Source organism: Nelumbo lutea, chromosome 2 (assembly GCF_056320005.1).
Source record: "Nelumbo lutea isolate HS-2025 chromosome 2, American lotus-T2T, whole genome shotgun sequence".
NCBI lineage: Eukaryota > Viridiplantae > Streptophyta > Magnoliopsida > Proteales > Nelumbonaceae > Nelumbo > Nelumbo lutea.
In genome coordinates, this window is record NC_142685.1 from 53,532,315 (window position 1) to 53,553,984 (window position 21,670).

Sequence of the window (21,670 nt, forward strand, 5' to 3'; positions counted from 1 at the left end):
TTTAAATTTATTTAGTAATACCACATTATTTTTAATTCAATAACACTACTTAAATATTTAATATCTAATTGCAATTCGAAATTCAAACATAAACGAAAATATGGATCTAAGTTATCTAACTACATCCATTTACAGGCTTGCAGCCCTACTCCGGGGTTCTCCCGCCAAAAAATCAAGTAACCCCCTGTGTCCTCTTAATATGCGCCGAATGCGAAACACGCAGTCCCCTCCCCCCCCCCCCCCCCAGCCCTAGGTAAGTGCAATACAACTGAATCTTGTAGTAGAATAACAATATTGAGCTCAAAATCAAAGTCCAAACCCGTCATTGTCTCAGGAAACATGTCTCTCTCTACTGTGAATCTCCCTCCCCTCCTCCTCTTCTTCTACTTTCCCTTCTTCTCTTTCTCTCTCCTGATCTCCGGCCAGCCCTCAAATCCGGCCGTAGGCGTCACCTACAACAGTGGCGCTACTCATCTTCACCGCCCAGAACGCGTTGCCACTGTACTTCATTCACTCAATCTCGAAAGCGTCAGAATCCAGGTGCCAAACCCGGACGTCATCCGTGCCTTCTCGTACTCAGGCATCTCTCTTCTCCTCTCCATCCCGAACTCCCTGATCCCGGAAATGGCTTCGAATCAGTCCAACGCCCAGCGTTGGCTCTCCGACCACGTCTTTCCCTTCTATCCACGCTCCCGCATCACCACCATCTCCGTTGGCAACGACGTCCTCGACTCCTCGCCCCGCCTCGCCAATTTTCTTCCACATGCAATGCGGAACGTCCACGAAGCACTCCATAAGCTCGGCATTCGCAAGGTCTCTGTCTCCACGACCTTTTCCTTCGGCAACGCAATCACTACGGCATTTCCTCCCTCTGCGGCTCAGTTTCAAGAATCCATCACGGAGTCGCTGGTGAAGCCGGTTCTGGATTTCCTAGCTGCAACCAATTCCTCCTTCTTGATCAATCTCTATCCGTACAAATTGTATCGCTCGGACCCTGGGATTCCGATAGGGTTTGCATTATTCCAAGAGCAGCCCTTCAATTTTCGTGATGATATGATGTCCAGAGTTCGGTACCGTAACCTCTTCGACGTGATGGTCGATGCAGTGATCAGTGCGATGGAATTGGCAGGCTATATGGATATACCGGTGATTGTGACGGAAACAGGATGGCCGACTCGTGGTGGAGCAAACGAAGTGGAGGCGAGCATGACCTATGCGGAAATGTACGTGGACGGACTGGTGCGGCATCTGAAGGCGGGTATAGGAACACCACTGCGAAGAGAAGGAGTTGCGGAGACGTACGTATTTGAGTTGTTCGACGAGGATACGAAGCAAGGAGGAGCCGAGTCAGAGTACCAGTGGGGAATTCTGTATCCAAATATGACGAAGAAGTATGGGTTCGACTTCTCTGGTTCAGTAAGAGTTGGTGGAATTGATGGGAAGAGTAATTTCAGTACGGTAGTTACAGAGCTCCTATATATGTTAAAAACTAATTTTGATCCTTTGGTACTTTTCTTAAGGAAACATTTATCACTTTGAGCATCTATTTTGATCCTTGAAAAGTTTTTCTTACAGAGGCTTTCGTTTCGTTGAGCTATTGAGTATGAATTGAAAGTTAATACATGCTGCACAGTAGTAGAGCTACAAAGTAAAGACGGAAAACCACCATTTCCATCCAAATGAACGTTTTTCTTCTTGAGTTGAAAATAGATATCACTATACTGATTTCTCCTGCATATAATCAGTGGTATCATTGATCTTTGTTTGTATCGACCTCAGTACCAGCTGGAGCAGAGTCCATCAAACTTGCAGCAATTGCAGCCTTTAAATCTTCATCTTCCATGTCTGAGAATCCTCCGTCTTCCCTATAAATCATAGAAGGATCTGAACTTGATTGAGGCAAGTCGGTTCTGTTAGGGGCAGATTGTGCCATGTTGTAGGATTTTGTGATCCTTTGAGCGTCTTCAGGTGATAACCATTTCCCAAAGCCATTTGAAGCTTCCGATAATGAAATTGGAAATTCCTTTGGGAAGTTTCCCTTTACCAGGAAAATGCTCCAGCCAAAGCCCTTCAGAGAATCAAGATAGGCTGAAAGGTAGAACTTAGAGAGGTGTTCAGGAGCTTCATAGAGACTGTCAAAGTTATACCACTCCCCATCTACTTTCCTGATGCAAAACCAATGATCCTGCAAGTGACAGATAAATGCATTCTCAAGTTCGGGGTCAATCTGTGCAGGCTCTGCAACTGGACAGTCAAGGGGGATAACTTGTGGATCCCAGACCTCCAGAGCCTTCTGTAAAACCTGCAAGCAAAGGATGAAAATGAAGGTAGCAACGTTCAATGACCATTTTTCATTGTTTTGATAGGTAAAGGTACTTCATATTGATTATATAAATCAAGATAGAAAATGACTCTTTAAGCCCCATAATACAATGGCTTTACATGGTTAAGGAGCAAAAAAATATTAACAATAATAATAATCATCAGATGTTTACACAATCAAATTGCGACCATCATTATATTTATTAATAAGGAGGGAGTAAAAAGGGAAAGACGGAAATCCTCAAACAAAAAAGTGTGTTGTGTTTATACCAGCAGGCCCAACAACATGATAATACACGGCTTGTATTCCTTAATATAAGTTACATGACCCTCTTAATAGATTGTACCAGACAAGGAAAACACTAATAGATTGGGAACAAGAGCAAGAAGAGCTACATTAACATTCTTCTATAGGAACAAGAAACTACAAGCTTATAACTGTTAAATTCTATAGGAACTACAAGCTTATAACTGAGAAACAAGAAACTGCTCTCTACATGGTATGATACTCATTCCGCTCATTGTCCTAACTCCGAAATAACCACATAACTTATCACATGATTTCCCATCTTCCTCAAATTAATGACAGCAATATCAGAAGTGAAATCATTAATTTTGTCATGGTGGATATCTGTCACATGCTGATATTGTTGAGAATATACCCCTTGAGAGCACGATCAAAAAGAAAGATGGTTTGTCAGTATATATGTACTTTTTCCTTTTAATATAACATCTTTGACAACAATTACTTCCCCAGTCTTCAACTAGGCAACAATCGTACTTCATGTTAACCATACAACTAAGTGCAGTCAGTATAGAGTAAGGAGACACACACAAAGAGGGCATCATGAGAGAAGGATAGGACAAAAATAATCTCTCTACCTAAGCACCATGTGTTCGGACAAGATACATACCATCCAATTGGCCAGTTGGCCGCATTGAAGTTTCTTAGACAAAATCAACCTCATCAAACGATCCCAACAATTAAACCTTTTTTATACAATCAGTTAAAAACTGAATCGTCCTTCTAAATCAAACTTCTTACTTGGTTGGAAGTTGGAACATGTAAATGGCCTCAGATTTATCATATCTAGAAAAGAGGAAGATAGGATGGATCAAATGATCCTAACAATCAAATCTCCCTTGTAAGTTCAATAGAAAAGTGAATCATCATTCTGGATCAAACATTTAACCCCATTGAAACATTGAATGATGGACTCAGATTTAATCATCAATATAGTAGAGAAGGATAAGATGAATACTTTCAATCCTCCATTCTTTTTTCTTGATGTTAGGCAAAATAGACCAAGTGATGAACATAATATAACAGAATGATAAAGGGAGAAGGAGAAATGTAGACCGGGCATTTCTCTATGACATCACTGAACTATAAAATGAATGATAATGCAATGTTTGTAACATCTTAAGTATGGTAACCAATTTATCCAAGAAACATTAATGACAAAATCTCATCCTACAAAACTATCAGAATAGTACTTTATTAAAGCAATAAGACCATTCCCAGAATTCTATATTAACCAGACGCATCTTAAATTTGGTATAATATTTGAATTTAAAAGTATAAAAATTAGAAAATATAATATAATATTATAGCGATCCTGAAACAAAAATTAATCTGTAGCTTCGAGTTACAGTAGTTTTTATGTGATTTTACGCAAAACATTCTTGCTTTAATTTCCCAATCCTCCCCCTTTTGAATAGAAAATTAAATGAGAAAAATTTGTAGTTCCATTCCCGGAGTCATGTCCTACAACTTAGACCCACACAACTACATTGCAAGCAGAGTCTCATTAAAAGCAGACTGCAGACCTACAAAAAGATCCAACCAAATTAATAAGGTCAATGCAAATTTGATTATCTTCCAAATGCCTATTACTTGTTGTTTAATAATTTCGATTTAGTGCAATGTCAACAGCAAATAAAGTGGACCAAAAAGACAATAGTTCATGTTTGAATAGATGCTGCTAATCAATCTTTGACCTTACTTTGAATAAATGGTACTAAATTACGAGTATGCATAGTGGCAGGGCTCATGCAGTGTTTGATGGGTTTGACCACTCAATACCTAAAATTTAAAAATAATGCATTGGAAGTTGACATCCCGGCACAAAACCGATACCCGCAACTTAATGTCGTACAAATATCAATAACATAGACATCGATTGACCTTTTATCCAACAATTCCCTGGAATCAAATCAATCGAGTTTCCTGCATTTCTTATCTATTTTCCCCCCTTGAATTGATTCTTTCCGTTCTAAAAACCAAGAAATTTTAATTTCGGAAAATAAAGATTTCTCACCCTAAATTAATTGCAAATGGAAGATACACCATTCAGAGAGGATTTAGTATAAGAAGTGAAGCCGGGAAAATTATAATCCATCACTAAAATATTCGAAACAGAGAGAGAGAGAGAGAGAGAGAGAGAGATTCGATAAAATCCTAACCTGGATGCTGAAATCGCCATCCATGGAGACATTATGCGACTCTTCGGAATCGAAACGAAGGAAATCGTCGGAGACAGCACCACCCTCGAGCATCATCTGACGCTCTTTTCGATCAAGTTCGGAGGCGAGAGCGGCCAAATCGAACTCAGAGAAGAAGGGCCCCTGCAACACGGTATTGACGCAATGCACCGCACAGAGCTTCGATTCCTGCACTTCGTGGTACAACAGTCCACCATTGCTCGGAACATCAATTTCTTGCTTCTCTCTGTGGAGAAAGGAACAAATAGAAACCCTAGAGAATGAAAACCCTAGATATGGTGGCTCCAAACAGGATACGTTCTCTCTACTGAGCCTCTTTGCGGAGAGAAGACGAAGAAACAAGTGAAAATGACCGGTAGGAGTAGGACTAACTGAGTTAATTCTCCAAGGCCTAAGCGAGCGGGAGCGGGAGCAGTTCTATTAACCTCTTTCCCCTTTTGTTTTCCTCTTCTTTATTGACTATTGAATAGCGGGTGGCTCGTGCAGTAGTGCACGTGTAAGCCTTTGAAAGTAAAGAGAGAGGAACGTTGTACGTGGACGGTGGACCACGTAGAAGATGAAGATGAATACGTTTACGGTTTACACTTTGCACGGCCACGGCGTATAGGAGCCTTCATGAAGATGGAGTCCACGGTTGGGTGGATACGACTTACCAGCAGAGCCGAGCTGATTGAATACGGAGTTCGAGCTTGGTTCAGCAGAATAGTATAAGCCATAAGCTCTTCTTCTTTAATATTGAGCTAACACATATTTTATTCGAGCTTCAACTCAACACACTTGCCTTACTTGTATAATATTTAAAACCCACAAACATACTTCAAAATTACCAACTCTCATGAAACTAAGAAGAATAACTTGCTTATTTAATATTTTAAATCAGAAGACAAAGACGAGATGATACAGACAAGCTCCTCCTGGATTAGCCATTAGATCCTTCCATTTCACAAGACAAGATGCTGTTTCTGGGGACTTCAAGATGGGTTACCTACATTCTATGTTGGCAGTGGAATTTGCCAGTCCTTCCATTAACCCTCTTGTGCTACACTAGAATGCTCTCCCTCCAACGAACATACACAGGTGCTGATAATATATGATATCAAATACAAGTGAAAAATGTATTATCTCAAGTTTGTTTGAGCAAATATTCAAGAGGTTTTGAAGATTATTTCATGAGAGTAGAGATGCCAACTGATAAACGTTCTCTTGAAATGCTAAGAGCAAGTTGCATCCTCAATGAACCCGATGTGTGTCATACATACCACTAAACATGACCAAGTTCTTTGCTGATTTAGATTGCAGCTGAACCGATTGATTCCCTTCTGAGGATTCTTTATCATGATCTTTGTGATCCTTATTCCTTAGGGTCAACTGTTGACATGTCAAGTGCCTATGTGGTAATTGGTATGTATCAAGCAATAGATAGTATAGTCGTATAGATGTAATGTAGGGGCAGTAGGGCCCGGCCCACTTTTGTTGTGCCGCCTGTATGGCCTTGGCCCGTGCCATGCTGACAAAGCATTAAGCATTACCAGAGAATGAGTAGGGACTACCGGCCGGACTAGGGAGGGGTACGGGCCCGTGGGCTGGCACTAATTTATGCCGGCCCAGATGTGTAGGCCATCCTTGACAGTTACAGCATGGTACTGTAGCACATGGGCAGAGCACAGCCCACATCTTTCTGGGCCAGGATGGCAATCCGCCCGTTTTACACCTTAAAGCAATAGACACAGCAAGGCCCATATGGATTCACACAACTCGCACAAGCACACTACTGAAGAATGTCTATGTTACCCAAAAAAAAGGGGAGAATGACAGCTCAACCCAGTGTCAGAATTCTTAAGCCCAAATTACAGTTGGGGTAGGTGTCAGCTTGGAATTGATGCCAATTCACAGGCGGGCATTGGTGTATAGGATGGGGGTATTTGACATTTTGAATTTTGTAGATCTGCAGTACAATTAGGAATTCAGCAGTGAGCTGCAACGTACTTTTCCAAAAAAATAAAATCGGATCCAATACATTGTATGCATCTTTTGTTCTACCTTGAAATGGACAACCTTGTTCATGTGTACAATTTACAAGTGTATCTATAATTCTGGTCTGCATCAACACAAAAGGAATACCATTTCACAACCTCGTCCTCCAGCTCACAAAAAATCCCTCAAATGAGAAGATCATAATGGTTCCTACCACTGAACAAAAGCCTTACTACCTTCCTTGGTTTTCCCTTTGATGTCTTACTGAACTCAACTCCGTACTCTGCGATAGGAATAAAACCAGTGCCCCGTCCTCCCACCCTATGCTGCAGTTTGGTAGATATTGTCTACAATAAGTAAATGAAAAGCAACAAGAAACACCTTTTCAACAATTGAGTAGGGACTGACTGTATGATCATTTTCAAGCACAAGTATCATTACAGCCTTCACTATTTCAATGCTCAAATAGTTTTAAGTCGATGTCATAAAAGGTAAAGATGGAGTTGAACTAGGACTTTGTGGTCAAAACCCATTCCATCATTGATTAATATGTGATGAGATCAACTAGTGGCAACATTTTCTCTCAATGTACAAGATACCCAGTTATTAAAAGAGCCATAATCTAACAGAAAACAAGCACAGTGAAAGGGAGGCTTCCAAGGTGATTCTTAGATTCTTGATGAGGATCTTGGTTAAATTGTACAGAAAGATGCAAAAACTTTTGCTCAGTAATTTATCTGGGAAGATTGTTGCTCATTAGGCTCAGTTTGGGAAGAGTGCAAATACAAATGTGTTCAATGCAAAACCTTGTATTTGCACTGTACATATTTGTATTTGCATCTTCTCAAATTGAGCCTTAAGGAGTGAAAGATGGGGAGGGATCAGCCTTGAACATATACCATGCACTCTTTGGAGAAACCAGACAGAGATGGCCAATTTGCATGTCAAATTGATAGATTAAGATCATTCAACTGTGATAATTTTGTTTCTGAATCACCTCCCAAGTTATGAACTCATGTTATTGTTAAGGCAATTGCTGCTTGATGCCTGCAATGAAGGGGTTTTCTACTATGTGCAGGGCCTAACGTTGCAGATCCAGACCATCCATCCAATGAGGGACTGTACAGATTAGCTATATATTTATTTCGTTGTCCAATCTACAGATCCCTGGCCCTATATTACAGTTTTTTTTATAAGGATAACATCCATCGAATTTTCTTCAGTTTTTCTTTAAATAAACATGGTGAAAATATGGTTCTTGATGCAGATAGAAAAGTGCTGGAAGACTGAAATAATACATAAGGGTGGCATGGAGAACCAGATGGATATATTCTAAGTTGCCATCTTAGCAGCAAGGTGCAACAATTGTGTATAATCTGTACAGACATTAGATATTCATTTTCAACTATTTTGTTCAGGAAAACAGAAGACATACCTCATGCTCTGGTATGTAAACAATGATTGGCTGTTGGCACAACTTTGATAACACCTGAAAGAGGAACTAATTGTCAAGAGGCATGCTAAACCTACAAAGCCATATGGAAATATTCATATGAAGCAAACAATATCTTATTAAGAAACATAGACATTGAAGTCCTTCCAATAAAAATCGCATTTCTTATTGAACAACTAAGCAGCAAATTAATTCCATTATCTGTGAGTATGAGCAATGATGTATATTGTGGTTTTCTTCTATATGGCAATATATGATTTGCGGCAAATTAAGAAAGATATGATTTGCTGCAAATTTAGAATGATTTGATTTGATTGATTACAGATTTGAATAAATTTAGGAAAGATTAGATTTGAATAAAATTAGGAAAGTCATAACCTAAGATTTAGGGAAAGATTTAATCAATCCCTAATTGAGAGAGATTCTAGGAGTTTGTCTCTCCTATCTTTTCTTATTTAAGTTGTATGCTCAACATGTTTTATCAACACATTATCAATACAGAAGTATTTTTTCTTCCCTCCCTCTTCATTTCTTCTTCTCTTCCTCTTTATTTTTCCACATGGTATCAGAGCTTTAGGGTCCGATCATGAATTTTAAGGCTGCCATGGTTGGCTCTGGTTCAGCCTCTTCGGATGGAGGTATTCAGTCAGCGGCCATCTCTCTTTCTGAGAATTCTCTTCAAATTACCATTCACAAAATTGAATGGAAAGAATTATCTTGAGTGGTCTCAGTCCGTGCGGTTGGTGATCGACGACAAAGGGAAACTCGGCTACTTGAATGGCGAAGTGAAACCGCCAGCCACTGATGATCCAAAGTACAGGTAGTGGCGTTCTGAAAATTCAATGGTTACCGCCTGGTTGATCAACTCTATGGATCCTGTGGTTGGAAAACCATTCATGTTCCTGCCGACTACTCGTGATGTGTGGGAAGCTGTTAGGGAAACCTATTCAGATCTGGACAATCATTCACAGTTGTTCGAACTAAATACCCGAATGTGGAAAATGCAACAAGGTAAGCGTGAAGTAACTGCTTATTATAATGAGATGATGGCTGTTTGGTAGGAGCTGGATTTATTTGAAGAAGAAGAATGGGAAAGTCCGAGTGACAGTGCTCGATACAAAAAGAAGATAGAAAGAGGCTAGGTCTTTGTCTTCTTGGCTGGTTTGAATAAAGAACTCGATGAGGTTTGGGGACGTATCTTAGGGCAAAAGCCCTTGCCTACTATAAGAGAAGTATTTTCAGAAGTGCGTAGAGAAGAAGCACAACGGCAAGTGATGCTAAAGAATGTTAATGAAACAAAAACTGAGAATGAAGGGTCCACTCTTGTGGCTCGAGGTGCAGACGTAGACGGAGATAAACGAGGAGGAAAGCAAAGGCCTTGGTGTGATCATTGTAAAATCCATGGCATACTCGGGAAGCCTGTTGGAAGCTGCACGGGAAACCAGCAAGTTGGAAGAAAAAATTAGACAGTGACAAGAAGTCAGGGGGAGATGTCCGCGCGCTTCAAGTAAGCAATTCAGATCCAGGGCAGCAATCATCCTCAAAGTCTCTTCCTTTCACAAAGGAACAAATAAAGCACTTATATAAAATGTTTCAATCTCAATCGTTAAGAAATTCTAACCCATCCTGCTCTCTAGCCTAGTTAGGTAATTTTTTCACTGCAACCATTGCTTGTACCGAATCTAATGGCTCCTGGATATTAGACTCAGGTGCCACTGATCATATGATTGGCACTTCACAATTCTTCTCTTCATATACACCCTGTGCAGGGAATCAAAAGGTTAAAATTGCAGATAGTTCCTTTGCTACTGTTGTTGGGAAAGGAACTGTGTCTATTTCTCCTTCTCTAAATCTTAAAGATGTTTTACATGTTTCTAACCTATCATACAATCTCTTATCTGTCAGCAAACTAACCCTTGATCATAATTGTCGGGTTAATTTTTTGTCTTCTTGTTGTGAATTTCAGGATTTAACCTCGGGGAAGATGAATGGGGGTGATAAACTGAAAGGTGGTCTCTACCTCTTTAATAAAGGATCAACCTTTGGAAGGCAAGACCGATAGACTTGTTTCAGCTCTATCTCTGTTTCTAGTGACAGTAAAGTTTTATTATGGCATTATCGATTAGGACATCCTAGCTTTCAATATTTAAAGCATCTATTTCCCAAGTTATTCATGAATAAAAATCATTCGTGTTTTAAGTGTGAATCTTGTGAATTAGCAAAACATCATCGTGTTGTTTTTCCATCCCAACCATATAAAAAAATCAAAACCATTTACCATGGTTCACAGTGATGTTTGGGGTCCTTCTAGAGTAGCAACTCTTTCTAGAAAGCGTTGGTTCATTACTTTTATTGATGATCATACTAGGGTCACCTGGGTATTCCTTTTAAAAGAGAAATCAGATGTTGAAACTGTGTTTAAAACTTTCTATAATATGGTTCAAACACAATTTCAGACTCAAATTAAAATTTTTCAAAGTGATAATGGAAAGGAATTTTTTAACAATGTGTTAGGGAATTTTTTTTCTGATAAAGGAATTGTACACCAAAGTTCGTGTAATAATACACCTCAACAAAATGGGGTGGCTGAAAGGAAAAACAAACATCTCCTTGAAGTTGTTAGAGCCCTAAGTTTTCAAACTAAGGTTCCTAAGCATCTTTGTGGAGAAACCGTTTTAACAGCCACTTATTTGATTAACAGACTGCCTACACGAATTTTGGATTTTAAAACACCCATACAGGTTTTCATTGACTGTTTTCCAAACTCTCGGCTAGTGACAAACATTCCCTTAAAAATTTTTGGAAGTGTGGCCTTTGTTCATAACCATGATCCTAAACGTTCAAAACTTGATCCAAAAGCACATAAATGTATTTTGTAGGCTATCCCACTAATCAGAAAGGTTACAAATGCTTTGATCCAGTTTTGAAAATGATGTTTGTGACTATGGATGTCACATTCTTTGAAGGAACCTCATACTACAGACACTCCCATCTTCAGGGGGAGAGCAACACTAGTGAAGATGGTCTTTTAGATGGTTCTGATTTAATGTTTGAATTTGTCCATAATGATGTTGTTCCTCACAATCAGTCACCGAAAGAAAGTGAGGCAGAAAATACAAAATCAGTGGAAACAAATGAATTAAATATTGAAAATGAACAACCTTCGGTGATGCCATCTCAAAATGAAAAGGCCGAAACAACAGAGATGCGTGCAAAACAGTAATAAAGGCCTTGTATATTCAAGGGAACATCTAGCACTGAAAAGGAGAGGCACTATTCCGCAGCATCAACAAGAATCTGATCTGAGGGTGGATCATGAAATTCATGATAATTCTCCAAAAACCCCTGAAAATATTCCTCCAGGTAATTCTAATTCTTCTAGTCAGCTTGATATTCCCATTGCTCTTAGGAAAGGTGTTAGGTCTTGTACAAAACATCCTCTGTCAAATTTTGTATCTTACAAAAATATTTCACCTTCATATTGTGCCTTTATTTCACAAGTGTCTAGTGTATCCATTCTTAACAGTATCCAGGAGGCTCTAAATGTTCCTGAGTGGAAAGAAGCTGTTTTTGAGGAGATGAGAGCTTTGGAAAAGAATGCTACTTGGGAGAAAGTGGATCTGCCGAATGGAAAGACAGTTGTTGGTTGTAAATGGGTGTTCACTCTGAAGTACAACTCAGATGGATCCTTGGAGAGATACAAGGCTCGCCTAGTAGCCAAAGGCTTTACTCAGACATATGGAGTGAACTACTCTGAGACCTTTTCTCCAATGGTGAAACAAAATATAGTTCAAGTACTCTTATCTGTTGCAGCTAATCTTGACTGGCCACTGAATCAGCTGGATGTGAAGAATGTCTTTTTGAATGGAGACTTGGAAGAAGAAGTATATATGGAGCCTCCACCTAGTTTCACTGAGAAGTTTGGAACTAAGGTATGGAAGCTAAAAAAGTCTCTATATGGACTTAAACAGTCTCACAGAGCCTGGTTTGAAAGATTCATAAGGTTCGTTAAAAGTCAAGGATATAGTCAAGGACAATCTGATCATACTCTTTTCACAAAAAGATCCACCAAAGACAAGGTATCAGTTCTGATTGTCTATGTTGATGACATAATCTTGACTGGAGATGATATTGAAGAGATGAGTAGACTAAAGCAGAGCTTAGCCAAGGAATTCAAGATTAAAGACTTAGGCCAGCTAAGGTACTTTCTTGGAATGGAAGTGGCTAGATCAAAGAAGGGCATTGTGGTTTCGCAACGAAAATATATTCTAGACCTCTTGAAAGAAACTGGAATGAGTGGATGCAAACCTTCAGACACTCCAATAGAAGTTAAGGCTAGGCTCGGAGAAATTAAAGATGGGGTTCCAATAGATGCAGGTAGATACCAAAGGCTGGTAGGAAGATTGATTTACTTGTCACATACACGTCCTGACATTGCCTTCGCTATGAGCATGGTGAGTCAATTTATGCACTCCCCGTACGAAGAACATCTTGAAGTTGTGTATCGAATTCTTAAGTATCTATAAGGTACACCAGGAAAATGACTCTTCTTCAAGAAAAATGAGAAGAGAGGGGTTGAAGTGTATACAGATGCGGATTGGGCAGACTCGATCACTGATAGAAGGTCAACTTCGGGGTACTGCACATTTCTTTGGGGCAATTTAATTACTTAGAGAAACAAGAAGTAAAGTGTAGTTGCTAGAAGTAGTGCTGAGGCTGAATTCAGATCAATGGCTCAAGGAGTGTGTGAGGTCCTTTGGCTAAAGAGGGTGCTAGCAGATCTTAAGATACCAATGAGTTTTCCTATGACACTGTATTGTGATAACAAGGCAACTATCAGCATTGCTTATAATCCGGTTCTACATGATAGGACTAAACATGTTGAGATTGACAGACACTTTATAAAGGAGAATCTTGAAGAAGGAATAATTTGCACTCTGTTTGTACCAACCATGCAGCAAGTTGCAGATGTTTTGACTAAGGGCTTGTTGAGGCAGCCATTTGAACTTCAAGTTAGCAAGTTGGGCATGATAGATATCTTTGCACCAACTTGAGGGGGAGTGTCGGCAAGATATGATTTGCTGCAAATTTAGAATGATTTGATTTGATTGATTACATATTTGATTTGATTGGTTACATATTTGATTTGATTGATTACATATTTGAATAAATTTAGGAAAGATTAGATTTGAATAAAATTAGGAAAGTCATATCCTAGGATTAAGGGAAAGATTTAATCAATCCCTAATTGAGAGAGATTCTAGGAGTAATTGAGAGAGATTCTAGGAGTTTGTCTCTCCTATCTTTTCTTATTTAAGTTGTATGCTCAACATGTTTTATCAACACATTATCAATTCAGAAGTATTTCTTCTTCTCTTCCTCTTTATTTTTCCACAATAGCCTTATATATCAGTTCATGCATGTACACCATTTGCTTAGCCATAATATAAAACATGGTTGATCATTTGAGGGGTTTTAGATATGGGGCACCCAAGGGTGAGCATAGATAGGCAGCTTGGGCTCCATCAGATGTTGACTGCCTTTCCACTATCCTTGGTGAGCTCGGATGGTCCAAAATGGGAATCCTATGGTGATTAAATGGGAAATAGTGCTTCTGATGAGAAAGGGAAATGGTGCTTTGATAGTTTCAGAGGCCTGATTTATAGGACAGGGCACAAAATCAAGTGCTGACACTTGACATTCCATAACGGAAAATTCAACTTCACTGAACTTTGATATTAATGAATCACTGGCCTTAAGCACATAGCAATGATCTAGAGGACATACTACCTACCAACTTTAAGGATGAGTTTGCTCGAAAGCACAAAATTGAACCACCAAGGAACAAAGAAAAACTACATAAACTTAACTCTCCATGTCATTATGATTTATGTGAAGAATGGTTAGGATATATTGTAGAATAGTTTTTACTAGAAAGAGAAAGCATCAATATGTAGAGTACTCACCAATAATTCAGACTCTCCTCCCCAGAAATCAGATTTTTCAATGCGTTGGCAGTATCTAAATAAAAGCATTTGAAAATTATATAGCCATTTCTCATCATAAACATCTGTAAAAACCTATGAAGTGGCATTCAAGAAAAAATGAGAATGGTTATAGAACTTCTAACACAGACATGCTCACCGTTTCAGCGATTCGTCTACAGTAATTGCAACCAATGCCTCTTCATACTGACTCCGTTCTTTATCATCATAACATATGACCTCTTTCACAGCCATCCGCAATTCATCTGCATCATGTTTAAAAGAATTATATACTTTCTATGGCAGTTTACAGTAATTTAATTTAAATGAGCTGTGTAAAGGGACTTTTTAGTTCCTAGTTGCACATTCCTACAAGAGAAACAGGACCTCCATGCCTTAAACACCTAAAACATTGGAGATAAAGAGGCTTGACTAAATGGTATGCTGATCATCAGAACGGAAAAAAAAAAAAAAAAAAAAAAAAAAAAAACAGATTTAAATGGATGTAATAACAAATGAGGTTACCAAAATTAAAGTTGATATAGATGATAAGACTAGCTAAAAGTTTTCCAGAAAAAGCAAGTGTATGTAGCTTCATTCATCCATCAAAATAATTCCATCTGATGCCCAAAGTTTGATATGAAGGGAAGGTCATCTAACAGTTGCAGATCACGGTAGGCAAGTTATAGAAGAAGGGTGAAGATTAAAGAATATTTCAAGACAAAGTAAAGTACTAATAATATGGCACCAAAGAATTAGAATTAGAGAACAGAATACTACAGCTGACTGATGAGAGAACTAAACCAGTGTGAACCATATCCAGCTGCTGAGTGTACAACCAGTTTTGTGGACCTTGTCCTTAGTAAGCCCTCCATGGGGAAACAAAAGAATAACTAAGTGATATATTGTGTGTTGAGATAAGTGGGGGTGTATACACGGCAGAGTGGACAACAATGATTTACGGCAGAAAACATGGAAGGTATGCTTCTAAGTTGTTTTTTTTTTTCCTGAAGGAGTGATCAATTAGCAGTAGTTCAGGTGTCAATTGTCAAAGGAAAGTGTAAGTCGTCTTTGTACAATCATTCACACATATTATCATAATATACTTGAAAGCAGAGGAACTTTTTGCTTTGAGGTTGACCATAAAATAGCTTGCTACAACTATTTGCAAGGGGTAAATACCATTGCTTAGAAAATGGCATATTATATATATTCATGCAAAGTAATGCCCAGTATATATAAAAGAACATCCTTGTTTAGACTAGGAGGCGAAGAAAGGAATAACAACCCCCCCCCCCACCACCCTCAAAAAAAAAAAAAAAACACTTGACAAGCAAGCATATTCTTATAATGATGCTTTGCTTTTCAGAGGAAATAAAGCATGAGATGGAATAGGAAAGGTATGGATGAGAAAGATCAGGAACCCCGATTTTTATGTTCATAGATGTGAATATATTGTACAAATTTATTTGCTTCGGTGATTAATCCCAGGAATCCAAGAGTTTCTGAAAAAACAGAAATGGCCTTCCTCTACCTCTAGGCTCTAGCTTCTGAATCAAGCATTTGTAGGTTTAGTTTCTAAAATCCTGGGAATCATAATTTTGTATGGGAAAGCGCTGTCTACAATCTATGGTTTTTTGTATTTAAAGGTACAATCACGATATAAACAAAACTTATCATCCTAGCACAATTATTACACTGTTATTATTTTCAGAAAAACAAAAAAAAAAAAACAAAAAAAGCAAACACGTAACAGATTTCTGCCTTCCCCTGTGTCCATTTAACTATGCTATCAGGATTCCTTTGACTATCAAGATCAACAAGCAAGACTTGAACAAAGAACAAAGCTTTGCATAAGATCCTGTAATAAGACTCCAGTGGCAGTTCTTTAATCAGCCTGAATAAAATAAAAATAAAGGAAAAATATGCCTCAAATATTTCTGGGAAGAAATAAGAAGAAAAGAAGAGAAAAGGGAAGAGGAGAGAAAGAGAATTAGGGCTGAAAGCAGAGGAGATTGAACCAGACAGATTTCCTAACTGCCGCCCATATTTATTTAATCTCATATTATGAATTGCAATTACAAAAATACCCTCGCTTAAGTAACAAGAGAAAAAAAAATTATGCACAGACACTAAACTATACATAAATAACTTATAAAAGTTCCAACTTCCCAAGTTGTGTATAACCAAAGGTTAGATATAAAGTTTATCAATAAATGGACACCCTTCTGAATCTACTCAATTTAAAATGTGTAGTTGGAGTTATTGTGAGTGATTAAGTGATTTCAACCATTCAACAACAAGATTCTAGAATACAGATTATGGCTTATGTTATAGTGGATAACCATCTCATGATGTTACTCTTGATAACCATAAGGTGTACAACTCTGCTGATTTTATGTGAAGGCATTGGCAAAAGATTTTATGTGGAGGAGAAGCTACACTGAATATGTCAAGAACAAGCTCCTAGATACTATGTATAATAATCTCTGCAACAAGTTCATTCAGATGGCCAACAACATAATAGATTCCTACACATTGAAATAGGAAAGGCTACAGTAGATGAAGCAATTAATAAGTGATAAAATGATAACTACCATGACTTAATATTTGGTTGGTGCAGCCAGCACATTGACCAAAGTCAGTCTCTATGACAATCAGTGATACAATTAGATTTCCCTTAATGTGAGATTAGCATTATACTATAAGGGCTGCAGCCATTACATAATGACCCTAGACATTCAGCCGTTTTGCATGATAATTACTCACTTTGGCCACCATAATTACTCATGTGAAACAGAAACTTGCACGACGTAACTCATAAGGAATAGTCAAACTAAATGCATATATTGTTCTTCCAACGTCACTTAAAATTACTATCACCACTTCAACCTATTTATAGAAGAGTGAGTTCCAATTCTGCAAAGCTGCAATCTCTAGTGGTCAAGTGTATAGGAACCATGCTTGCATACAAAAATGCACATGCCTTAACAAAGGTCTGTAAGTAGATGCTAGAGCAACGGAATTCTAAAATGACAAAATCATGGACGAGGAATCAGTTGGGAATTACAACTATAAAAAAATAGTACAGAAGCTTCCCATCTTACCTGCATCATCTCTCTCTTCCCGATGAGTAAGAGTAATGCCCTTGTTGATGGCCATTCCTTTCACCTGTCAGTTGCATAAGATTCCATAAACTATAAGTAAATTTCTCTGAAATATAAAGGGAGATTTTTGAAATGAAAATTGATTAAATAAAGTACAGGTCTAAATAAACCTTAAGGTGAATAGAAGTATCAAGAAATAAGGCAATCTACAACTAGTACTTTCACCGACTCCAACAAATATGTAAACAAAGCATCTGATCAGGGCAGGGGTTAGAAGGGACAATTTTGTTTAGGGGGCAGCATTTTGTAAGACTGGTTTTTATATTATTGTGTTTGTTTAATCGGCCTTATGCTTCCCTTCTTCTCTCCTTCCCAAACATTATGGGATGCTGAGAGTTGTTTCAATGCTATAAATTAATAAAATTGTGATTAACTATTTCTGATCCCAAAAGGAGGAGTATTTAACAAGAAACCCGATTTGCTGAAGAAAACACAAACAATATAAAATCAAGTCTTGAATGACTGATAATTTCGAAACATTCAAAAGTTTTAACTCATTGTTGATCTTTCTGATCATCAAGTTGCATCAAGACACCTCTGATCACTGTTTATTGCACATCAACATTCATCTGTTGCTAATTTTCCTCATCTAGTCTCCTATTGAGGATAACTCTGGGTTTCTCCAAGTACATTCACTTACAATGTTTCAAGAATCAAGTTATGGCATTCATCATCTCAACATCCTAATTTTAGTTATGCTCGATATACGGACATTATAGTTTCTTTGTTCCCCAACATTTTGTACGATAGAAAACAGCTGGTCTTATAGTGGTCAGGTAAAATTTTCCCTTTAGGCTCTATCTATTTCAACACAAAATGGATGGAGATGTTTTTCATTCTGAAACGTCATGGTATATTTTTGCCTTTCTTAGGATGGAAACCTTGTCTTCCTTATCACTTCAAAGCAAAATTAAGATGGGTGAAAAGCAAAATTTTTGCTACAAAAAGAAGGAAAAAAATAATAGCTTGAATATTTCAGCGTGGAAAATTTTGTGTCCATTTTTTGGATAAACAATGCAGCTTCGCGTAAAGGGGTGGAATTTGACCGTAAAAGGGCCAAAAATATAACTGAAATTTTAAAGGTTGAAAAGATTTCCACCCCTTCTAGGGTGAAACAAATAGAATCTTGGTTAAATTGGTAAGTTTCAGTCACATAGAACTCCAGATATACACCTCTGCTTCACCACCCATCCCGCCGCAAATCTCATGGGAAACAATCTAATAAATTTCTCTCGCTATAGACAATCAAACATATGCATTAGAAATGGTCAATTCATGGTATAATATTCTAAAACTTTCCACACCTTACCACTGATATTTGTAATAGAAAAATCGAGATTTTACCAGTGCTCGAAACAAACAACGGCCATCACCAGTAACTTTCTGAACAGAGAAATGTTCCACCTTCTTCAATGCTGGTGAAATTCCACCCCTTCAAACGCATTCGTATGGACAAAATGAGTTCAGCCAGTTATGCTCATAAAGTGTATAGAAGGGAAAATAAACAGGAAAAAGAGCTTAAAAACTTGAGACAGTTTTATTTTGACTTGTTTCAAAAAGCTAATTGAACCATTTGAAGAACAATTGAGTGGAAAAAACCTACAGAGATGATCCTATTCTAGCGAAGAACCGGTGACCACCACCACCGAGAAACGGCGACGGATATCTAGGACATATCATACTAGAAATCGGAGTAACCGGCGAAGAGGCGAGCTCGAATTCAGCAACTCCCTGTTTCAGCTGCTGCAGGAGAACCTCTGGGACAAAGGAGAGCTCCAATAAAGAAGGCGGGAAACATTACCAGCAAACTGAGAAGTAAAACTTATGGCTTCTCAGGTGATGCAAACTAAATGCATAAGAAAACAGTAACGCAGGTCAGTAGAAGTTACCGTTCGAAGGCTTGCTCGCCATGGGAAACACAAAGTGTTTTTCCTTTCTATATATGCCCTAATCCTGAAATTTTCGAATTTGACGATTCGAGGAGCGCTGTGCAGAGCCAGCACAACAAGAATCCTTTTGTCTACACTCATTCTGGAGAGTATTCGGTACGTGGATCGTTTTTGTTTTCTTTGAGTTCTCGAAACGAAAAGAGCGTTTTTGTGTCATGATTCATGAATGCCCACCGGAAAAACAGTCCATCTGGTTTTGAAAATTTGATGTGATTTTGAAAACCGAAAAAACATGTTTTGAAAATTAAGAACCTATAGAGGATGATTTGATCCGAGCTATGAAATGATGACACGTGAATCTGATTCAGCATGAACAACATATATGCATCATAGCCTGATCATGGCTAAGTAACGAGCCCAGAGCAAATCGCTATATCATAGTTTGCTGTAGAAGGAGCTCACTACAACACAAGTTCCGGATCCCCCCGAGCTATCCCGAAGAGGATACTCCAAGACTGCTTCAGCTCACGAGCTAGGGAAACCAGCTCGCTCCAGCCCCTAAGTGAATAAGTCACCTTAGAGAACAGCCTTAGTAAGGGTAACCCCAAAGTATTCCTAAGATCACTACAAAGTAGCTCGCGAATGAGCAGCGCAGACGTTTCTCAAGAAGCTTCTACTTGATAAACCGTACCGATCAGACTGCACCACATCTCTTGACTGACGGCGCAGTTCCTGTCCTTTCAACAGTCTGCACCCCACGTCTCTCAGCAGGCAAAGGCGTGCCTGCCCCTTTAAGACGTGTCACTCATCCGAGCAAGGGGTACGTTGCAACTATCACCTGCACAGTCCTGACAGGTAACGACTGCGGCAGGGGCCCAATGGCGGTTACACCCGATTTGACAGTAACTACCCTATAAAAGCCCTTGAGGCAAAGGAGAAGGGATCTCTATCAGACTTTTCAATGCTTCTGCACTCTCATATTCTCAACCTGATTTTACTTGCTCACGATCTAATCTCTCGAGCACAGTGATAAAGCGCGACCTATACTCTTAGCTTTCGCACTCTCTTTTTTCTCATTCCTCAACATTCTGACTTAAGTTTTGAAGTATTCCTATAAGGTTAATCCCCGAAAATCCTTCTTCTCATTTTCTCAGGTACCGTCCTTGCAAACAAGAAGTCAATCAGCAGTAAGCTAAGAATGCCCGAATCGTACCATATCAAGAACATTAAGAAATCTTTTACTTTTAAGGCTGCGTTCTATAGGTGTAAAATCGAACGGGATAAACTTTCCACTCCGATTCGATTTTACAAACATTTGGTAAATATGTAAATTTACACCGAAAACATGTTATCGTCGAAAATTTACGATGTATTTATTACATCGCGCACTCTCTCCATCTCTCTCTCTCCTCCTCTCTTCTTCTTCTCCTTTTCTCTCGCTCGCTCGCGCTCTCTCTTCTTCTTCTTCTCCTCTTTTCTTATTCTTCTCCTTCCCTTTCCTTGTTCTTCTTCCTCCCGATTTTACTCTCGTCTATTCATACCTACCATCGGTCTTTAACTTTCCCCCTTCTCCCCTTCTCCGATCAGTCTTCAATCTGGGTGCTCTACTCAGCCTCCATGTCGCAAGCTTCTTCACCGATGTAAGAATCGGTGTTTCAGATTTGGATCTCCTTCACCCGTACCAAACGACAATGAATCGGAGGGATTTGAGGTGTTGCAGATCTGCTCAGCCTCCATCGCTCGCTCCTTCACCCAGAGCAACATGAAGGTGCTGCTCGGAAAACTTTCAGGTACATCTTCATCATGTTCTCGTCCTGGAAAGGAAGGAATTCGGTGAGCAACACGTAGAGAATGACCCCACAAGACCAGAGATCCGCTTTCGATCCGTTGTACCCTTTTTTCCTTAGAATTTCGAGGGCCACATAGGTCAGTGTCCCACACTGCGTGTGCAGGAGTCCATCGTTGAGAAGCTGCCTGGCAGAGCAAATAACCCCCGAAATCAAAGATGTTGGGTGGCAGATTTGAGGGAGGTGAGAGACTCAAAGGTGATGGCTTGCTAGTTTTTTTCAGTTTTACTTTCGGATAGTAAGTGCTACGTAAATGACGAGATGATTGGATATATGTTGCTATGTTGTGAAACTCATAATATATATTGAATCAGGATCTGTTTTGTCATCTTTTACAACAAGTTTTATCATGAGAGATATGGAAATGAGTCTAATTCATTTCAAGATTTATTTGAACAATCAAATCGTTAAACAATCTTGAAAATATTTGAACAATCAACAATTGTTGAACCATTCATACATTAACTAACAAATAATTTTATAAAACTTTAATTATTTATTTCTTCCTAATTCTTTAAGGCTTACATCT

General features: G+C 38.7%; 2 protein-coding genes across 6 annotated transcripts; one reads left to right on the forward strand and one right to left on the reverse strand.

The window, feature by feature from the left end:
- The first annotated feature begins 263 nt into the window (after window positions 1-263).
- LOC148870740 (glucan endo-1,3-beta-glucosidase-like) lies at window positions 264-1,539 on the forward strand. Its single transcript, XM_088969990.1, has one exon. It carries the CDS (start codon window positions 340-342, stop codon window positions 1,537-1,539), a length of 1,200 nt encoding a protein of 399 aa, XP_088826116.1. The 5' UTR covers window positions 264-339.
- Window positions 1,511-19,578, reverse strand: LOC148870741 (Cysteine proteinases superfamily protein). Of its 5 annotated transcripts, none has more exons than XM_088971773.1 (9): window positions 19,295-19,473; window positions 19,009-19,162; window positions 18,750-18,837; window positions 17,346-17,409; window positions 14,399-14,504; window positions 14,221-14,275; window positions 8,237-8,290; window positions 4,789-4,995; window positions 1,511-2,302 (listed from the first exon to the last, which is right to left on the reverse strand). In XM_088971773.1, exons 1-9 carry the CDS (start codon window positions 19,314-19,316, stop codon window positions 1,751-1,753), a joined length of 1,302 nt encoding a protein of 433 aa, XP_088827899.1. In that variant the 5' UTR covers window positions 19,317-19,473; the 3' UTR covers window positions 1,511-1,750. The 5 variants fall into 5 exon arrangements, with proteins under 5 accessions (XP_088827899.1, XP_088827900.1, XP_088827901.1 ...); XM_088971774.1 differs by having other exon boundaries at window positions 19,009-19,213; window positions 19,295-19,438; XM_088971775.1 differs by lacking the exon at window positions 4,789-4,995.
- Between the last annotated feature and the right edge of the window lie 2,092 nt (window positions 19,579-21,670).

Bases quoted from the DNA above. Each gene is read 5' to 3' on its own strand.
- LOC148870740 (XM_088969990.1), top strand. From the start codon at position 340: ATGTCTCTCTCTACTGTGAATCTCCCTCCCCTCCTCCTCTTCTTCTAC.
- LOC148870741 (XM_088971773.1), bottom strand. From the start codon at position 19,316: ATGGCGAGCAAGCCTTCGAACG. The intron at 14,505-17,345 runs GTAAGATGGGAA...AACATGATGCAG, and splicing joins GGAAGAGAGAGATGATGCAG to ATGAATTGCGGATGGCTGTG. The intron at 14,276-14,398 runs GTGAGCATGTCT...GCTTTTATTTAG, and splicing joins GTAGACGAATCGCTGAAACG to ATACTGCCAACGCATTGAAA.